This window comes from Chaetodon auriga, chromosome 19 (assembly GCF_051107435.1).
Source record: "Chaetodon auriga isolate fChaAug3 chromosome 19, fChaAug3.hap1, whole genome shotgun sequence".
In the NCBI taxonomy this organism is placed as follows: Eukaryota; Metazoa; Chordata; class Actinopteri; order Chaetodontiformes; family Chaetodontidae; genus Chaetodon; species Chaetodon auriga.
The window spans coordinates 12,464,870-12,482,397 of record NC_135092.1 but is presented as its reverse complement, the minus strand read 5'-3'; the positions used below and the strand labels follow the sequence as shown (position 1 = coordinate 12,482,397).

At 42.5% G+C, this 17,528-nt stretch overlaps 2 protein-coding genes across 2 annotated transcripts; one reads left to right on the top strand and one right to left on the bottom strand.

Moving 5' to 3' along the window:
- Nucleotides 1-2,496: 2,496 nt before the first annotated feature.
- On the bottom strand, nucleotides 2,497-7,601 carry LOC143338244 (uncharacterized). Its single transcript, XM_076758502.1, has 3 exons — nucleotides 7,522-7,601; nucleotides 7,027-7,210; nucleotides 2,497-6,557 (listed from the first exon to the last, which is right to left on the bottom strand). The coding sequence occupies exon 3, from the start codon at nucleotides 6,551-6,553 to the stop codon at nucleotides 5,096-5,098; it is 1,458 nt and encodes a 485-aa protein (XP_076614617.1). The 5' UTR covers nucleotides 6,554-6,557; nucleotides 7,027-7,210; nucleotides 7,522-7,601; the 3' UTR covers nucleotides 2,497-5,095.
- A 9-nt stretch (nucleotides 7,602-7,610) lies between these two features.
- Nucleotides 7,611-16,801, top strand: LOC143338238 (protein phosphatase PTC7 homolog). The gene is made up of 6 exons (XM_076758490.1): nucleotides 7,611-8,250; nucleotides 10,491-10,670; nucleotides 11,689-11,887; nucleotides 13,403-13,526; nucleotides 13,653-13,782; nucleotides 14,229-16,801. The coding sequence occupies exons 1-6, from the start codon at nucleotides 8,049-8,051 to the stop codon at nucleotides 14,285-14,287; spliced, it is 894 nt and encodes a 297-aa protein (XP_076614605.1). The 5' UTR covers nucleotides 7,611-8,048; the 3' UTR covers nucleotides 14,288-16,801.
- The last annotated feature ends 727 nt before the right edge of the window (nucleotides 16,802-17,528 follow it).

The following is a 17,528-nucleotide window of genomic DNA, read 5'->3' as shown; positions in this document are numbered from 1 at the left end:
GTGTGACCTCAAGAGGATCTTCTGTACCCATGACACAGAGGCAAAACTTCATTTAGTTCTTTGACTTCGCCCGAGGGAATTTTCCCCCGATTTTTAGTCATCTGATCAGTCTGACCAGTCTTCTCTGAACAGTCATCGCTCTGTTCTACATCCTCTGGACTCTAACTTTTTTTGTACCATCATCGTCTTTAGATTTCATACAAAAAAAGAGAAGAATTCTTAGAGCTGATATCAACCATCCAGTGATGAACATGTTGTGAAAGTGTTCAGTTACAGTTATCTTCCTCTACTCTTGTTCTGCATGATGAATATATCCATTTAACAGCAAAAATGTCTTCATTCCACAGGTAAACAGGTTCATTGGTAACAGGTGATAATATCATGATTGGATATGAATGGGGCATCTTAGAAAGACTCGGTCTTTCACAAGCAAGGATGGAGAGAGGTTCACCACTTTGTGAACACATGATTGTATAAATTACTGCATGAGCACAGGAACACTTTGAAAAACTGTTGTCAGTAAACACAGTTTGTATGCATCTCCATTTTTGTTTATTTTTCCACACAGCATCCCAACTTTTTTAAAGTCAGGGTTGTATATAATTACTCTTCTTCTTGTGCTTTGACCGTCGCCTTCTTCCTACAGGCCATCCTGTTGGCTAAAGAGTCAGTCAAGGTTAATGAGCTCCACCTTAAAGGAGACAAAACAATGATTCCCAAAGCAGTGCAGAGCATTAGAAACATGCAGACGTAAACATGTGAGCTTTTAATGAATAAAAGGAAGTACAAACAATGGTGGGAGCTGCTGCAGACATGTGGTAGAGAATAGCCCTAGCCTTTGCATTTGGTGAATAATAGGAAAAAACTAACTGTATGTAAAATGCCTCCATCAGCCGAAATCATTCAAAGTGTACTGTATTATTGATCTTGAACCAATAGCGTAGCAGGGTTTGTTTTGGGGAGGAGCTGTGCTGCCTCTGTTGACTGGATGTTGGTGTGGAAATGATACTGGTACCAAAATGCTGCCCTGCTGTACTCTGTTGTGGTTTGACAAAGGACTGCCACTCCAGCATCACCACCTCTCAGTGTGACCAATCATAAAGGTAAATAACAATAATACCAATGTTTAATAATCTTAATGCTGTCATGTTATTAATTGCAAAATGGATGGTATCGACACATTTTACCTGTGTGATTTAAGTTTTAGAATTAATCTCTTTCCTGATGTGTTAGAATGATACACAGATACACACATTTTCATATCTACACCCTCGAATAATATCATTATTATGTTTTGTAACAAACTATGGAAAAAGACTACTTAATATCCTCAGTGTGGGATCAATAAAGTTTTATCTTATACAGTACGCTGCTTATCAAAGCCAGGAAAACAAATGTGTCACGAATGGGAGAAACAATGCCCAGCTAATCCCAGTGTTGACAGAGCGTGTGGATCGTTCTGGATGTCTGTTGTGTTAGTGCTGGAGAGCATGTGACGTTGGCTGTTCAGTGAGCAAAATCAAAAGCTGTGATGCAAGTTTGAACAGCAGCCAACAGACTTTGCACACTCCTCTGTCTTTGTCTCTGTAAAATTATTTATCAGCTTTCATTTATACATGTAGATGTGTTTTTGCAGGGTAGATCTGCAGTGATGACTGGCCAGCAGAAGCTTCTCTCACTGTGGGTTTGGCTGTTGCTCATGGCAGCTCTGTGCCCAGGTGCGCAGTACGCGTACAGTAAGCGTGTAGGCGGCTTCAAGGGTCGAGGAAAAGGTGACGACAACAAAGCGCCTCCGTCCCAGAGCCGAGGCCTCTCCAAGCAGGGCCTGAAGTGGGCGGGAGCAGCGGCAGCCGGAGTGCTGGGGGGCACGGGCACCGGGTACGGGCTGGGGTTCCTCGGTAGGCCAAAGCAAAGATCTGGGAGTCATCATTATGGCCATAAGACAGCCTCTTCTGAGCAAGATCAACATCTGTACCATAACGAACGTCAAGGGTTTCGCAACCAGTCTTTCTGGAGAGCCTTTGTTAATGCAGCTGCCCCTGCTCCCATGACTAACATCTTTCTCACACTTGGACATGTGGTGTCTTTCCTCATAGCGGCCTGGATAAGAGACATGTGATATCTGATCACTGGGAAAGTGATCAATCATGACATCCAATGAAATAAAAGCTAGTTTGAACAAGCTGTCCTCCATGTCTATTATTGTTTAATAGAGGGTGATTATGTTTGTCCAAGTCTGATCTTTACATTTGGAATATTACTAATATGATTGCAGGGCCAGAGCTACCACTGAGGACACCGAGGTCATGTCTTCTGGGGCTTTAGCAACCTCACGAGCTGATTCCAGCATTATCAAATGTGACTACAATTAATAAATAAAATATGGTCATTACAACATCAGAAGACTGTGGGAAAAAAGTTAATAAGTGAATCTTTGTTTCACTGTATTATGTGTGACAGTGTTTGTGAAATTATACCATTTAGGCAGAAAAAACATGATTTGTTACTTATTTTATTTAACACATAAACATCCATGACAAACCATTATTAGTCATATTAGTCATAATGAGAAACTCAAAGTGTTTACGACTGCAGGTCCAAACCAGAAGATTCGCACAGATGTCTATATTCCCAATATGAGCTCAATAATCCTACAGGGACATTAAGTGCACTTTATAAGATACTCTCCATACTAAATTATATGAAAATGTGAAATTTCAAAAATCAATTGGAAACATGTTGTCAAAACCAACAAACCTGAACGGGAAAAGCCCTGGATGGAACAAAATCACTTCCTGATATACTGCACAGTATGCTTTGTGAGTATCTGGACAGTATTACACTTGAGTTGAGAAGTTGTTTTCAGTTTACATACATCTTATCATTATACATCCTAGTAATTACACACTAAATATTGTTGATGTGAACTTAACAACAGACCTTAGTGAATACACCAGTACTCCACCAAAATAGCAGACTGAAATGAACAGTAACAGTTTTTCTTTAAACCAAACATTTGTTTGCGTGATAATCCTTTGAAAGTGGAATCACTGTTTTGTAAAACACGGTTACAAAGTGCAAAGTTGTGAGCCTTGAGGGAAAGAAAAAATTAAATTACATAAAAGAAACCAGCAGGAATAGCAAAAGAATCACAAAGAAATAATCTATAGATAAACTTCACTGTGCACAAGAGTTTAAAAGTCCATCAAAGTGACTCTGAAGTAAAAGAGAGCAAAATTCCTGGAGACACACACCATGACAGCCAGAGGAGGCTAGAGTTGAGGAAAACAAACACATATTTACAGACCCACCAACACCGGACCTATGACGATCTCACTGTGGTGATGAGAGTAAGACGCAGGGATGGACTGATCAGCTCAAGCCTTGAAAATGTGGCTGGAATGTCTGGGAAGCTACGCTGTCCCTGGAAACTTGAACAAGACAAAACATTAACCAAGAATCCACGGTTGGCACAAGGTGTGGGAACAGGGCTAACATCAACAGCAGTACTCAGGTTCCAGGCAATGTAAAGCCAGTGCTCGCATTTCCAGTGCTAATCTTGTCTGACTGATGGTAGATGTGACATTAAGTCATTGAGTGTGGTGAGTAAGGTTGAGGTACAGAAATAAAGCAGATTTACTGTCGGGATGCCAGAATTTAGGATTTACATTTTGAATTGCTGTAGATCTTATTGGTTCACAACCTCAAACAAACCCCAGCTTTCACCAAACTAGCACTACACAGACTAAAAGGATCAGGCGCCATAGACTACAAAAGCACTTATTGTTCTCAGCAGCTGCAGGCAAGGTAAGGACACCACTACACCACTAATGGCACCATTTGTTTAACATCAAAGGACATATGTTCACTGATGCCCCTGACTGTCAAGCACTACTGCATGCAATCCAGGATTTTACAGGCAAACAAAACATGTACCTAAGGGCAATGGGGCTGTTCTGTTCTTATTTTATCATGCAAGTTGTTTACTGTGTGATATCAAATCATTCGTCCACAGGGAAATAGCCTGCAACATTCCCCAGTAAGATGAATTGATGTTTACCAATTTGGCAGTCATGAGGGAAGTTTGACTTAATAATGGTTTACAGAAAAGACTTGCAATATGTAAATATCTGGGCTAAGTGTTTAGACCAAAATGTGCACATGGCTTCTCCTGTGATCACTAAATGGTCTCATCCTTGCCACAATGAAGAGCCACATCACCAGAGATAATGTCACATCACCATCATCACAGTGAGCGAAACGCTCATTTATTTCTCCATTCTCACTGATCACTCACTCAAACGTGAAAAAAAAATTCCTTTACTTCATTCGGCACCTTTGGGTGGGTGTGTGTGTGGGGGGGGTTATCCCTCATTTTTTTCCCCACTTTCCAACCACATTATTTGGAAGTGATCACTACACCTGCACTTTGCACAAATAATCTGAAACTCTGATTAGAAAGTCCAGCTTTTCAAATGGGTTAAAGTTGGATTTCTTTAAATGTTAAAACACATTGATGAGCCTGCTATCGTTCAACTCTGCATACGTATTTCACCAGGTGAAAAATTAGTCTGTTAAATTGTCCAGTACTACACATGGAAAGGATGAAAAAACAGTGGCACGATGTTAGTTGGATGTTTTTGTACATATATAAAACTCTTAGTGTCACATTCCTATTTTACACAGTAGCAGATCTATTGTCATAATAAACTCACAAAAACTGAACTGAAGTAACCTGAATCTCTGTTCTCTGCATTCAGTGCTCAATAATGTGGAGTAGGAAAGTGCAAAATAAATTCTCCAAAAAAAAACAAAAAAAAAAAACAGTGCAGCTTGTACAACACAAAACTGATGATCTAACTGTAAATGTTTAAAATGACTGCTGCCTCCTTAAAAATGACTTGTTTAGTTACTATTTACACTTTAACATTTTGTTACCTTTTGCAAGTTTTCTCTGACAATAATAAATGATTGACTAAACATGACCCAGAGAGCTTGCAATTACACAGCTATGGTTTGTACTATGTAGATAATACACATTAACTTTATGTGGACGTGCAGACATAATGGAGGAAGTAGAAATCTCATTACGGAATCACTGGAGAAGGAACATGCTGGACAGCAACATGAAGAGGGAGGTGAAAAGCTGAATCATCCCACAGCTCACAAGGCTGCTGCTGCCAGTAGGCTGGACCTGTTGCTCAGCTTTTCGTTCCTGCAGAAAGCTCTCGGAGTAGACCATGTACTGTTCAACACAGCGTCGGACCTTCAGCTGCTCAATTAGGGCTGGGTATCCAATTTCCTCAATGCTGACGGTGTCATCAACCTCATCACCTCCACCCTGACTTGTAGCATCGGTAGAGCTGCCCTGATCTTTAAGAAGGTCGGTCCGATTCATACAGTGACTCATGAAGTTGTCGTAAGACTCTGCCCGTGGCGGAGGCTTATAAACATAATCGCGGCCATAGTCTTTTTCATCTGTGGACTGGGTGCCATAACGGCGGTACATGTAGTTGTTGTAGTAGTACTCTTCTTCAGGGTTGCGGAAAGAGAAATGTGGTCGTGGGAAGCGCCCTAGTCCATATCCAACGGCCATCCCAGCCACAGCACCAACGCCTGCTGCCAACATGGCTTTTTTGGCAAAACCTGGAGACTTGGGCTGGTATCCCATACCCTGCACAGAACGAGAGAAAGGAGAGCCTCCCATCCTATTACCACTATACCCATAACCTCCTCCACCGAAGCTGGGACTGAGGATCTTATTATTTGGGTTCCAGTTTGGGTAACCACCAACCGCTCCACCAGGGTAACCACCTGGATTGACGGCAGGCTGGCCCCAACCCTGTCCTGTATTTCCCCCTCTGACTGGGTAACCACCTGCTGCTGGGTACTGATAAGGGGACCTTTGGTTAGGATAGCCACCTGCTGCTGGGTAGCCTCCAGCACCTGGATACTGATTAGGATAACCACCTCCAGCTGGGTAGCCTCCTGCACCTGGGTAATGGTTAGGGTATCCTCCTTGGTTGGTACCACCTCTGCCTGGATATTGGTTGGGATAGCCACCTGCTGCTGGGTAGCCTCCAGCAGGTGGATACTGATTTGGGTAATTCCCTCTCCCTGGGTTTTGGTTTGGGTATCCACCGCCAGCTGGGTATCCTCCTGCAGCTGGGTATCCTCCTGCAGCCGGGTATCCTCCTGCAGCTGGGTATCCTCCTGCAGGGTTCTGATTTGGATAACCTGCAGGATTGGCTCTACCAGGATACTGGTTGGGGTTACTCCCAGCTCCTGGATAACTTCCTGGGTTTTGTCTGGGATATCCTCCTGGATTAGAGTTGCCTGTTCCTGGATAAGGGTAACTTCCACCAGAGGGATATGGATTGGTGTTCCGGTTGGGTTGAGAGCTGGATGGTTTTGATTGTGTCCCACCCCTGTTGCTGGAGGATGAGGTTTTCTTGCCGCTGCTGCCACCTCTTTTAGCCCATGTTGATTCGGTGTTCAGGAGAAATATAATAAGGAGGGACACAAAAGCCACCTCACATAAACTCCGCATCATGGCCCTGAAGAGAAAATTGTTTAAAGGTATGGCCATGTAAACAATTAAGTATTAGAAAAACATACAGCTTTCCCTGCTGCTTTTTCCAGCATGCTCTATAAGAAAACAACGGAGGACTTTAGCAACCCATTTATATTCTTCTACAGGCCATACAGCTGCAGATAGCCTTAGTCTTTTAAATAGCGTCGTAATTAAGTTTCTAAGATTGAAGCCAGGCAGTCTCGTAATTATTCTCTCATTATTTGGTTGATCTGAAAATAAATCAATTAACTAAATCAATATGCCAGCCATAACTACAACGAGTAAACGGTGAAAGACGTTTTTATTTTTAAAACAGTGAGTGACCATCTTTGCATCATTATCATCTTGCTCAGTCGCCTAGATTAAGCATCATAATGTGCGGCTTTGTTCTCTCGTCGAGCCAACCCAGAAAGATTTTCATTATTATCAGGCATAAATGAAATGGTTCTTACCGTAAAATGAAGCTTTAGCGATGTGCTTCGATGGTGATTCGGTGATAATGCGTTGCTATCCTGTCTCCCTCTGCGTTATGTTCCCACTGGAGGAGCTTTCGTCGAGGTGGGGTGGGTATGCTCGTTTTGATGTACACCAAGTACCGTACAGGGAATAGAGATGGGAACGCTTCACTGTAACCTTCTTGCGGCGGTCAACGTGAAGCCAATAACACCAATGAAAATACAAATGTTGTGCTCTCAGAAATGTTTTACCTATAAGAAGCCTTTAACTTATGACTGATTATATCACTTATTTATGGAGACCAACAAGGACTAGCTTAAACTAGCTGGAGCCATATTTTCCCACATAACAGTTACCTTTAATTTGTACAAAAAATTACGAGTATGGGTTATTTTGTGACTTTCAATGTGTTTGCGCTTTCTAGAGCCCTTGTTAAATTATTAAATAGTTATACCAAAATACCATAATGTAGGTAGGCTAAATGGTGTTACCGAGGGTTCGGTCCGACGACCAACCGTTACATCCAGACATTTAGAACAAGTGCATGTCCGAAGCCTGCGCAGTTGAGTGCATCTGAGGCAGAGTAAGGGCAGGTCCTGGAACTGCAGGTCTGCAGGGCTACTCAGTGATTGGACGGTGTCGGTTGGCCGTGACGTCAGGATTGTACACCCGCAAATACCCGTATGTACTCGCAGCTCTCTGTCCGGTACATTGGAAACATGTCGGGAAGGAGAGAGCCAAGCGGAGGAACTGCGTTTATGAAATGCACACCTGAGACATAAACTGGAGGTGAATCAGCCAGGACGGACGGTGGCAGTTTATGCGAGTCGGCAACTGCCCGGGCCACGTTACAGTTTCACGGAAGCGGGCCAGTCTGTGTCGAATGGACGGATAAAGAGACTGCCGGGGCTTGATAAGAAGAAGTAGCCTAACAGACAGGCGGCCGGGGCCGGATAGAGAGAGAGTGGGGACAGCGTGTGTGTGCTCAAAACAAGACTGAGTTGCTCCTTGCTAGGGGATGTTATCCGTACTGTCTTATGGCAGACTGGTAGCCAGGGCTGTCCTGGGCGGACTCTCTCAGACAGACGGTCGGGACTACAGCCTGATAAGTGCCAGTTATGGCTTCGGCAAAGATTTTCGCAAGGGTATCCTGAAGAAAGGGATGTGCTACGGAGATGATGCGTGTTTCATTGCGCGGCACAGGACCGCTGATGTTTTAGGTAAGCCCTGCCATGTAAAACATTATAACCGCCGTGCAGACGCATGTTATAACGTTACACCCTCTGTGCTCAGGTGACCTTCAGTTAGCTAGCCTGCACGTGCACCGACCCCTCACATGAAAACACAACAGCCCCCACCTCTTCCAAAAACAGAACCATAACTTTTGTCCCCTTGCAGCTGCTACGTTACCTTTATTTGGTTCACCTGAAGCCAGGCAAATGTTAACATAAAATCAGGGCATACGGTGCAGCTGCCATCAAGTCATTTTGTGCATAAACTGCGATTATGCGGGGTTAGCGGGTAGTTTTGAGGTGAAACACCGAATGACCTTTCACCTAGATGAGCTCCAACTGAAGAATATACATCGGTAATGCAATATCTTAAACGTATAAAATCAGGAGATATAGATTAGCTCCACTGAAGGTGGACAGGACGGAAAAAGCTCCCATTCGAGCGTCTCAGACTGAACATTACAATGTCTTGCAAAGGTCAGAATGGTTGAGCATGGAGGCAGCCATATTGCTAATAGCGTCAATAGCATGCTAGCTGAGCTGAGTGTAATTGCTTTGTCCTCATCGCCCAGCTGACAGGAGGGTTAACACGGCGAAATACTGGACCAACCACGGGGTTTGGTCGACACTTACACCGGGTGTTTTACAGTTTTCGGACAAGGGTAGTTTTAAGTGATTAGTGTGAAAATATTAAGTGAAAATAACTAGCTCTGAGGAACAAAATCCCTTCAGGGCTTCACGTGTTTCACGGCAGGCATCAGTGGCGTTGAAGTGACGTCTGAATTCCAAGGATCTGTTGTTGTAGATGCCTCAGTTAAGGGAGTAAACACTGAATTTGAGGAGTGAAATAGTGTAAAAATGTATTTTGAGGATAACTGTCACAGCATTGTTATTTTGTCAGTGTTTTACAACTCTGACTTTCCAAAGAAATCTATTCAGGAGAGTCAACAAAAGCATATTTTTGTTTTTAATGTTGGATGACACAGAGCTGCAGTGTAATCAGAGGGCTGTTTGCTGTAGCCACCTTCTCCATGGCTCTTGATATTATGCACTGAGCAGATCCATTAAATGTCATCCAATATCATCCCAGTGAATCCTGATGGATCAGCTTCCTAGTTCAATTCAGTTATCTCTCTCCAATCCAGTCTTTTATCTGATTAATCTAAAAAAGAGTTGCACACCCCAACATCGTGTGCCCAGCTGGGGTGCTGTCACTGCAAACCAAAGGCACAAGTGTTTCAAGGGATGGCAAAAAAAAAAAAAACCCAGCAGCCTCACCTCTGAATAAACACCAGTGGTGTGCATGTACAAAGCACCTGAGGTGAAATGGTGAATATCATATTGCCTGGATTTAGCACTCTGCACCCAACAACCTGACCAATAAAATGCTTGAAAGTGAATTCTTCCTACATGGCTAAAACAATCTTCTGTAGAATTCATACAGTGATTAGAGTCACTGCATTGTTACACCGCTGTTAATAATGGTGAAGTGCAGAGTATGTAATCAGGTGCTATGTTACAAACCTTAAGTTAGAAGTGAAAGAGATGTTTGCATATATTCATAAAGTGACACCGTTTACATTTGTTTAAGGGTCAGCTGGTTCAAAACATTTTCGCAACAGAGGTAAGCTAAATAGTTTAACAGAAGGCAATGAATGCAGTACTAAATACTGAAATAATGATAAAATATTGGCATTTTATTGTTTCTGAATTTAAAGCACCTTGTGGGACTGACTTGTAACTCACCCACATATCCACACAGTCACATTAAGCAGGGTGACCAATGTCTACATGGGGGACCAGCACCACCTAAAGGTCAGGGGTTTGGTGCTTCACATCAGTGTCAGTGTGTGCCCTTTTACGATCAAGTTAATGCTATCATTGATTCATCTTCCATTTATTATCTAGATTAACTGTCAAATCATTTGTCCTATGAAATGTCAGAAAATTGCATGTTTGTGTCTGAGCTGGATATTGAGTTTACTGTCACAGGAGTCCTCACATCTGCAAAACTGGAACTAGACAATGTTTGGCCTTTTTGCTTGAAAAACAATCCTCAAAGCAATTAAAGGATTAACTAAATAGTCAATGAATTAATTAATCAACTTATGGTTTCACCTCTACAATGCCTCAGTAGTCTTCATCCCGTGTATTACAAAAGATGATTGAATTTGATGAGCATCAAACCAACAGCTGAACAAATATTTTATTACCCTTTTCTCCATCAGGTGTTGCAGATGGCGTAGGTGGTTGGCGTGACTATGGCGTTGACCCGTCTCAGTTTTCTGCCACCTTAATGAGAACCTGTGAGCGACTTGTGAAGGAGGGACGCTTTACTCCCAGTAATCCAGTGGGTATCTTGACCTCTGGGTATTATGAGCTCCTACAGAACAAAGTCCCCCTGCTAGGTAAGTACACGTTGAGACAAGACCACATACAGATAATATCTTATTGTACACACACAGTCAGTGGTGGAGTGAGTCATGCTTTCCATGTGAACAGCCATACTCTGAGAAATAAATAAATAGCTGCAAGATGAGTCAGACTGTGAGTAGTGGCATCGCTTTGCAAGATGTATAACATATTACTAGAATTGAACTCAATTTAATTTTTTTTTTTTTGTGGGAGCAGTTAGTCATCATTGATTTAGGCTCAGACCTGCATCCTACTGAGTGATGTAACACCTGTGAGGTAACCAACTAACTTGATTAGGCTGTATTGCGTTATGCCAACACATGGAAGTTGAAGCTCAGTCACCCTGTGGGGCTTAACATACAGGGTGAACATTTTGCTGCTACCAGAGACCCAAAAGGTCAAGAATCCATCTGTAACCGACACTGCAGGAGGGTAGAACAGTTTTAAAGGTGTGCACATGACAAACATGTGACCAAGGTCACATTTCTTTTGGCACTCTGTATCCCTGAGCCACAGCCAGCGGGGACACTAAATGTTATCCACCTCCCCCTTGTAAAGATGTTTGTCGAATCACCTACTTTTATTTTGGGAAGCCACCACAAGGTCTGTGCTTGACCTTCCCTGCTCAAGGTGACTTGGGCTTGGCAACTAAGGCTGCAGTCACTGGGACAAGAGTCCATGGCTCCTTGGTTTGTTTTCTGTCTTTGCTGGTGTGAGGCCACATAATAATCTCCCCCACCCACTATGGAAGCATGAAATTCACGAGGAAGGTGCACACGAAGGCAGTTGGGCAGCATTCTACCTCTCTAGAAAGTGAAGTCAAACACAAATTTGGCCTGTGCTCCTTTTCTTCCTACCCGTCCAAACTGGAAAAAGACATGTTTGCATTTTCACTGTGGTTGTCTCCTCAAAGAGATATCAGTTTCTTTTCCTCTGTTCTCTTGTTAAAGTCTGCCATCTGTATGTAGTATATCCATAACCTCATTGTTGTTTGCTGTCCTTTGTTTGTAGGGAGCAGCACAGCCTGCATCGTGGTTCTGGATCGACGGAGTCACCGGCTACACACGTGTAACCTCGGTGACTCCGGTTTCCTGGTGGTTCGGGGAGGAGAGGTGGTTCATCGCTCAGACGAACAACAGCACTATTTTAACACGCCCTTCCAGCTGTCCATTGCTCCTCCAGGAGCTGAAGGGGTGGTCCTCAGTGACAGGTCAGTAGCTCAGTGTTCGATACATCTTAACAAGTCTTTTTATATGCCAAATCTAAAATGAATTCATTGTTGAGACACTGGAACAATGTGCTGCTGATAACTTTGCAACCCACTGCAGATCCCCTGCATCTTTGATGATGAGGAGATCAGAGAAAGGTCAAAGTTAAAGTATCCTTTGTTTCTGAGCTGCTTCCTGGTTCAGCTTTGAGCCTCTGCCATTATGCAAAGCAGAAGATTTGAATCTTTTTGGATTGATTCAAATATTTCCCATCATCTGTCTGTGCAGCAAACACTGCTACAGAAGGTTCAGTGTTTCAGGATAAACAAGACCTGCTTTGGTGTCACACTCCTGGCGTAACCACCTTAAATACTTGACCATCTCTTTATATATCACCTGCATGGAAAATCCTGTCACGGCCTGTTTGTGGTTTGTTTTGGTTTACATTTCAGCTATTTTAAAGGTGAATATGCTATGTTCTTTATTATCATCACCACCTTAGAAAATACTACACTCATCAGCACATGTACACACTAATTGAGAAAAGAAAGTGGAAAGTTTAGAGAATCATTTAGATAGCTCATAACATATGGTCAATTTTGTTGTCTCATAAACTTGTTTGTAATAATTATGTAATGATGCTTTATGCACACCATTATCCCTTTGTGATATTCTCTACACCAAGTAATGTGATTCTGTGGCTCCAAACAACCCCATGCCGTCTGCCTCCCTCGAGGAATCTTTGAAACGGGCTGTCATCATCGTCATTTGTCTTAATTTAGTGTGCCACAAAGTGTATTCCAGGTAAAGAACCGACACAAGCTGTCTCATCAGCTGACCTTTTGTAATCTTGGTTCCAACAGCACAACTTGGTCCTTATGGATGTCACCTTTGCAAATTTACACTAAAGAAATTGTGTTTTACTGCCTGCAGACAAGATTGTCATTCCATAATGTTCCCCCACAAAGTAATATTTCAAGTACAAGACACATAATGCACATGTATGTGCACTGGGTTGCCAGACTACCCAGATAGGTGTCACATTTTGATTCTGACAATGGCATCCTGATTAACGAGGGATAAACCTTTTGTAATCCTTTTGGAGCAGCCTCAAGATCCTGTTTTTCCCACTGGTTTAATCTTGTTCTTCCGATGTGAAATAAACACTCCATTTTAATTTATCTTTATTGATCTGTGCTGTGTTGCATTAAAATATAAACCCTTAAGACGATGCACAAACATATGGTGAAAAGCTCCCAGGAAATAAACCTGAGTCTTGGCTGTGGGGTCAGCAAGCAACAGGACCTCTCTGCAACTGGCAAGGATATACAGGGCAGGCTGCTTCCAAATCAGGTGTCAGATTAAACGCCCACGCCGCGTCTACCCTCAAGATTTGGCAGACTAAACTTTTGACCTGCTTGCTTCCATATTGGAAACTGTTTACAGCAGCTCAGACGCTGCATGCTCCTGTTTCACTTGTGACTGATCTTTCCGTGCTGCCCGTCTGTTTCCTCTAGTCCTGAAGCAGCTGACAGCTCCTCCTTTGATGTGCAGCTCGGTGACATCATCCTTACAGCAAGCGACGGCCTCTTTGACAACATGCCAGACTACATGATTCTTCAGGAGCTCAAAAAACTCAAGGTGGCACTTCTAGATTGCAGCATATTCATGCTTTAACACATGCTGTGTCTCATTATAAAGTGAACATATGTGCAGAAAAAACGTGCACCTTTCACATTTAATGCTTTTTATTTTTGCTCATTTCAGGCTACCAACTATGACAGCATCCTGCAGACTGCACAGAGTATTGCAAAGCAAGCTCACGACCTTGCCTACGACCCCAACTACATGTCCCCTTTTGCACAGTTTGCCTGTGACAATGGCCTGAATGTAAGAGGTAAGTATGCTGTGCTTCAGATGCTGTGTTGTCCCTTTTTTTAAAAAAAAAAAAAAAACATGCTTTAAACACAATCACATGTAGTTCAGATGTTAGTGAAAAATATAAAACTAAAATTACCCTTTTCCTAATTGAATCTTTGAACAATGTTTTTTTGTTTTCCTTTAAATTTGTCTGTTTAAAAAATACTATTAAACATGCATACTATTCACAATATTTATCCATAAAAGACATGAGTTGAGGGCTATCTTTGGCTGCATTTACACCTTTAATTTCACTCCCCTCGTCTGGGCCAAGCTAAATAAAACGAGAAATGTTGAGCTCCCAGCATGCAGTGTCAGGAAGTCACAAATATCCTCGCACTGGGGACCAAAATCTAGGCTGACTTTGCATGAGCTGGTGATAAGTGATCACACTGTTCCTCACGCTCTTGTCTTGTCCCACAGGTGGGAAGCCAGATGATATCACGGTGCTGCTGTCCATTGTGGCTGAATATACAGACTGAAAGTGTGTTTCTGACAGTGCGTGTGTGCTTCTCTGGGGCTGGTCCTTCCTTCCAGTCTGCCTGAGTCTTCCACCTGCAGCCCTCCCAGAAATGCACTGCATCCTGTGGGCTGACGGGGGAGGCCCACTGACACAATGCACACTCCTCGCTGCGGGACTGACGTCCACCCGTGTACATTTTGTTTTCTTCCTCTGTTTTGTTTTGGTGCTTGAACGGTCGAGGGGGAAGCGGGCAGCTAGGACACTTTCATGTTGATCATGATGCAGGAAGAGTAGAGAAGATGAGTACAACGGGCTGAGGGGTGCTTTTCAGTCTCCCATGTCTCATTGCGCGGCATCAAACACTTAAGGTGACGTGACTAAGAGACAGTGCAGGACAGGTTGTCTTGGCTGAGGGCCTTAAAATCTGGTAGCCCTCATGTATAAAAAAGGTGATATTATAAAAGGAGAAAGCCATGGTTTTGGACTCTTTGGAGAGTAGTCATAGAGTTGACTAATGAACCCAGCTGTCTGTCGTTCCAGTTGTTAATCTGTTCCTTGTTGTAAATGTGTCTGAGTAGAGCATATAGATGGACTGATGTAAGATGTTGGGAGTGGATGGGCGTTCTTAGAGAGTGAGATTTAAAAGTTGGGTTTCAGTGTCTTGGGTTTGGGAACGTGAACGATAGAAGAGCTAACTAGTATTCGCTCACATCAAAGAAACTTGTAAAGGGAAACGTTAACACTTGTTCGAGCTTACATGTGAAGGGTGATCAGGTTTTGTCACTTGGCTGGGTGATCTGTTGGTGCACACATCCTGATGAGTTGTAAATATTTTTGTGTTTTTAGGGCTGCGTTCTGGCCTTCTGTTGTCTTTGCTTTGGTCATTAAAGCAAACCGCTATATTGTTACTATTGTGTGGAAGATGTACACATGAATTCATAAATATATTTTCTTGTGTAGGTGTTAATCTTGAAGTGAGCTTTATCAATCCCACACTTCCACCCGCTGAAATGAACAAGAAGATATGTGCTGAGATTGATCACTGCAGCTGTTGTTTGTTAGGAAGTATGTTAAAAGTGTGTGTGTGTGAGAAGTTATTGGAATGTGTGTGGTGTATTTAATGTTTATATTTGTTATCTCACAAAGCTAAAGCTAGCATCTGGGAATGCTTACAATTGCAATGATAGGTCAGGCGTGAATTTAAAAGGAAAAGATGTATTTTTTTAACATTATTTAGTTTTAAAAGCAAGAGTTTGAAGTGTCCGCTGATGGGAAATATGTGTGATGGGTGACAGAAAAAAAATCCAGCCATCTTAACAAGAATTGGGTGTGTGTGTGTGTGCCTGTGTGTGTGTGTGAGAGAGAGAAATTAGTTTTTTTATTTCTCAGTTCCTTATTTCCCTTAACTTTTGTTTGCTGCTTCTCGTTTTTAATTCAGATGACATGATTTATGTGAACACGGTCACCATGATTGTAACGAGTGCATCTGAATGTGTGTGCTGCATCGAATGACATTGATAATACTGTTCTGCTCATAATAGTCTGTCCCTTTTTATCTAACAGCTCACCCAAGTGGGTTGGACAATGTCTTTACAGTTGAAAAGCAGGTGCACCAAAGACATGTTTTCTTTGTGTATGTAATTCCGCTTTGTTGTTCCAAACATCATACAGCAATACTGTAAATTCCTTGTGCTCTGAATCTTGTGTGATGGCCATGAAGTGTGGGTAGAAATGTTCAGAGGGGCATAAAAATGTCTGGTCTATGCCTACAGTTTTTTTTTTCCAGAACAAAAGTTGTATCATATTCTTGGTTTAAGTTATATGCGACTAGTTGCAACAAAGTGTAAGACAGGTTTATGAAACCAAAGAAGGAAAGCCATATATAAACACATGATTAGGGCACAGCTCTATAGGCCCTGCTGTAAAGACGACATGGTGTTTCTCCCTCATACTCATAATGGAGACGCTTATTTGAATGCTCTCTTATGTTTGCACTGTTCTTTTTGCATGGTTTCTGTCCCGGATACTGGTACATTTTACGAAGTTAATTTCATACCGTTGTAGTCTCCTCTTGTCATTAGAATGGTTTATATATGGTGTATAAAGGGTCTGAACTTGTATTTACTTCACAGATAGCCCTATATTTGACAGAACGATGCAGGAGGAGGGGTGTTGAGATAGGTAATGGTGCTGTGAACTTTAAAGTATGAGGGTGAGCACAGTTTCAGCCTTAACAAATAGCTAGACCTGTAATCAAGAGGCCTTTCCTGTCATTGCAAGCTTGTCTCGTCTCGGTCATGTTGCCCAGTGTTTGATGTAAATGAAGTGTGCGCGTCTTTCTCTTCTGTAAAGCCGTTCTCAAAGGTGCTTCTGCAGTCTGTATGGTATGATTGTCCTCTTTTCAGCAAGCAATGTTTGTGTGTATGAAAGATACACCTATATATCTACAGTGTAACAATGCAGGTCTAATTTATGTAAATATGTTTTAAAATATGTACAATATTTAAATAAAGAATCTAGTATTTATACTAAATCTCCTTGAGTATTGTCAATGATGCTGTTCCATGTTTGGAGTTCATTTCAGAAACATGTACTCTTTACAAAAGAGTAGAAAAGACATCAAACTGCAATTTAAATTAGTCCCTCCTCAAGCAGCTATAGCAATAACATGCTGTGTACATGTTAATATCCAATAATAGCCTATAACAATAAAAGAAGTATGGAAGTATATATGAAGGGTAATTTAACCATTCCTGTTATTCACATCTTCTTTCTCATACTAGTTCTCATGTGAGTGGGAGTGGCCTGAGCTTTTTCACCGGGCCCGGTGGTTGGGGGACCGCTGCTCTAACGCACTATACTGCACTGACTTCCTATAAACGTTATCATGTGTGTTTGTCCTGGGTCGGATCCCGGGACAGATCCCAGCCCGGGTGGCGATTATTATTATTATTACGTGTGTGTGTGTGTGTGTGTGTGTGTGTGTGTGTGTGTGTGTGTGCGTGTTCCGGGTCGGATCCCGGCCCGGGTTGTTGTTATTACCATTATCAATATTGCTAATGTGTGTGTGTCTGTGTGTCTGTGTGTGTCCCGGGTCAGATCCCGGCCCGAGATGTTATAATTACCATTATTAATATTATTAATGTGTGTGTGTGTGTGTGTGTGTGTCGGGTCGGATCCCGGCCCGGGTTGGTATTATTAATATTATTAATGTGTGTGCGTGTCCCGGGTCGGATCGAAGTTCGGATCCCGGGTCTGGT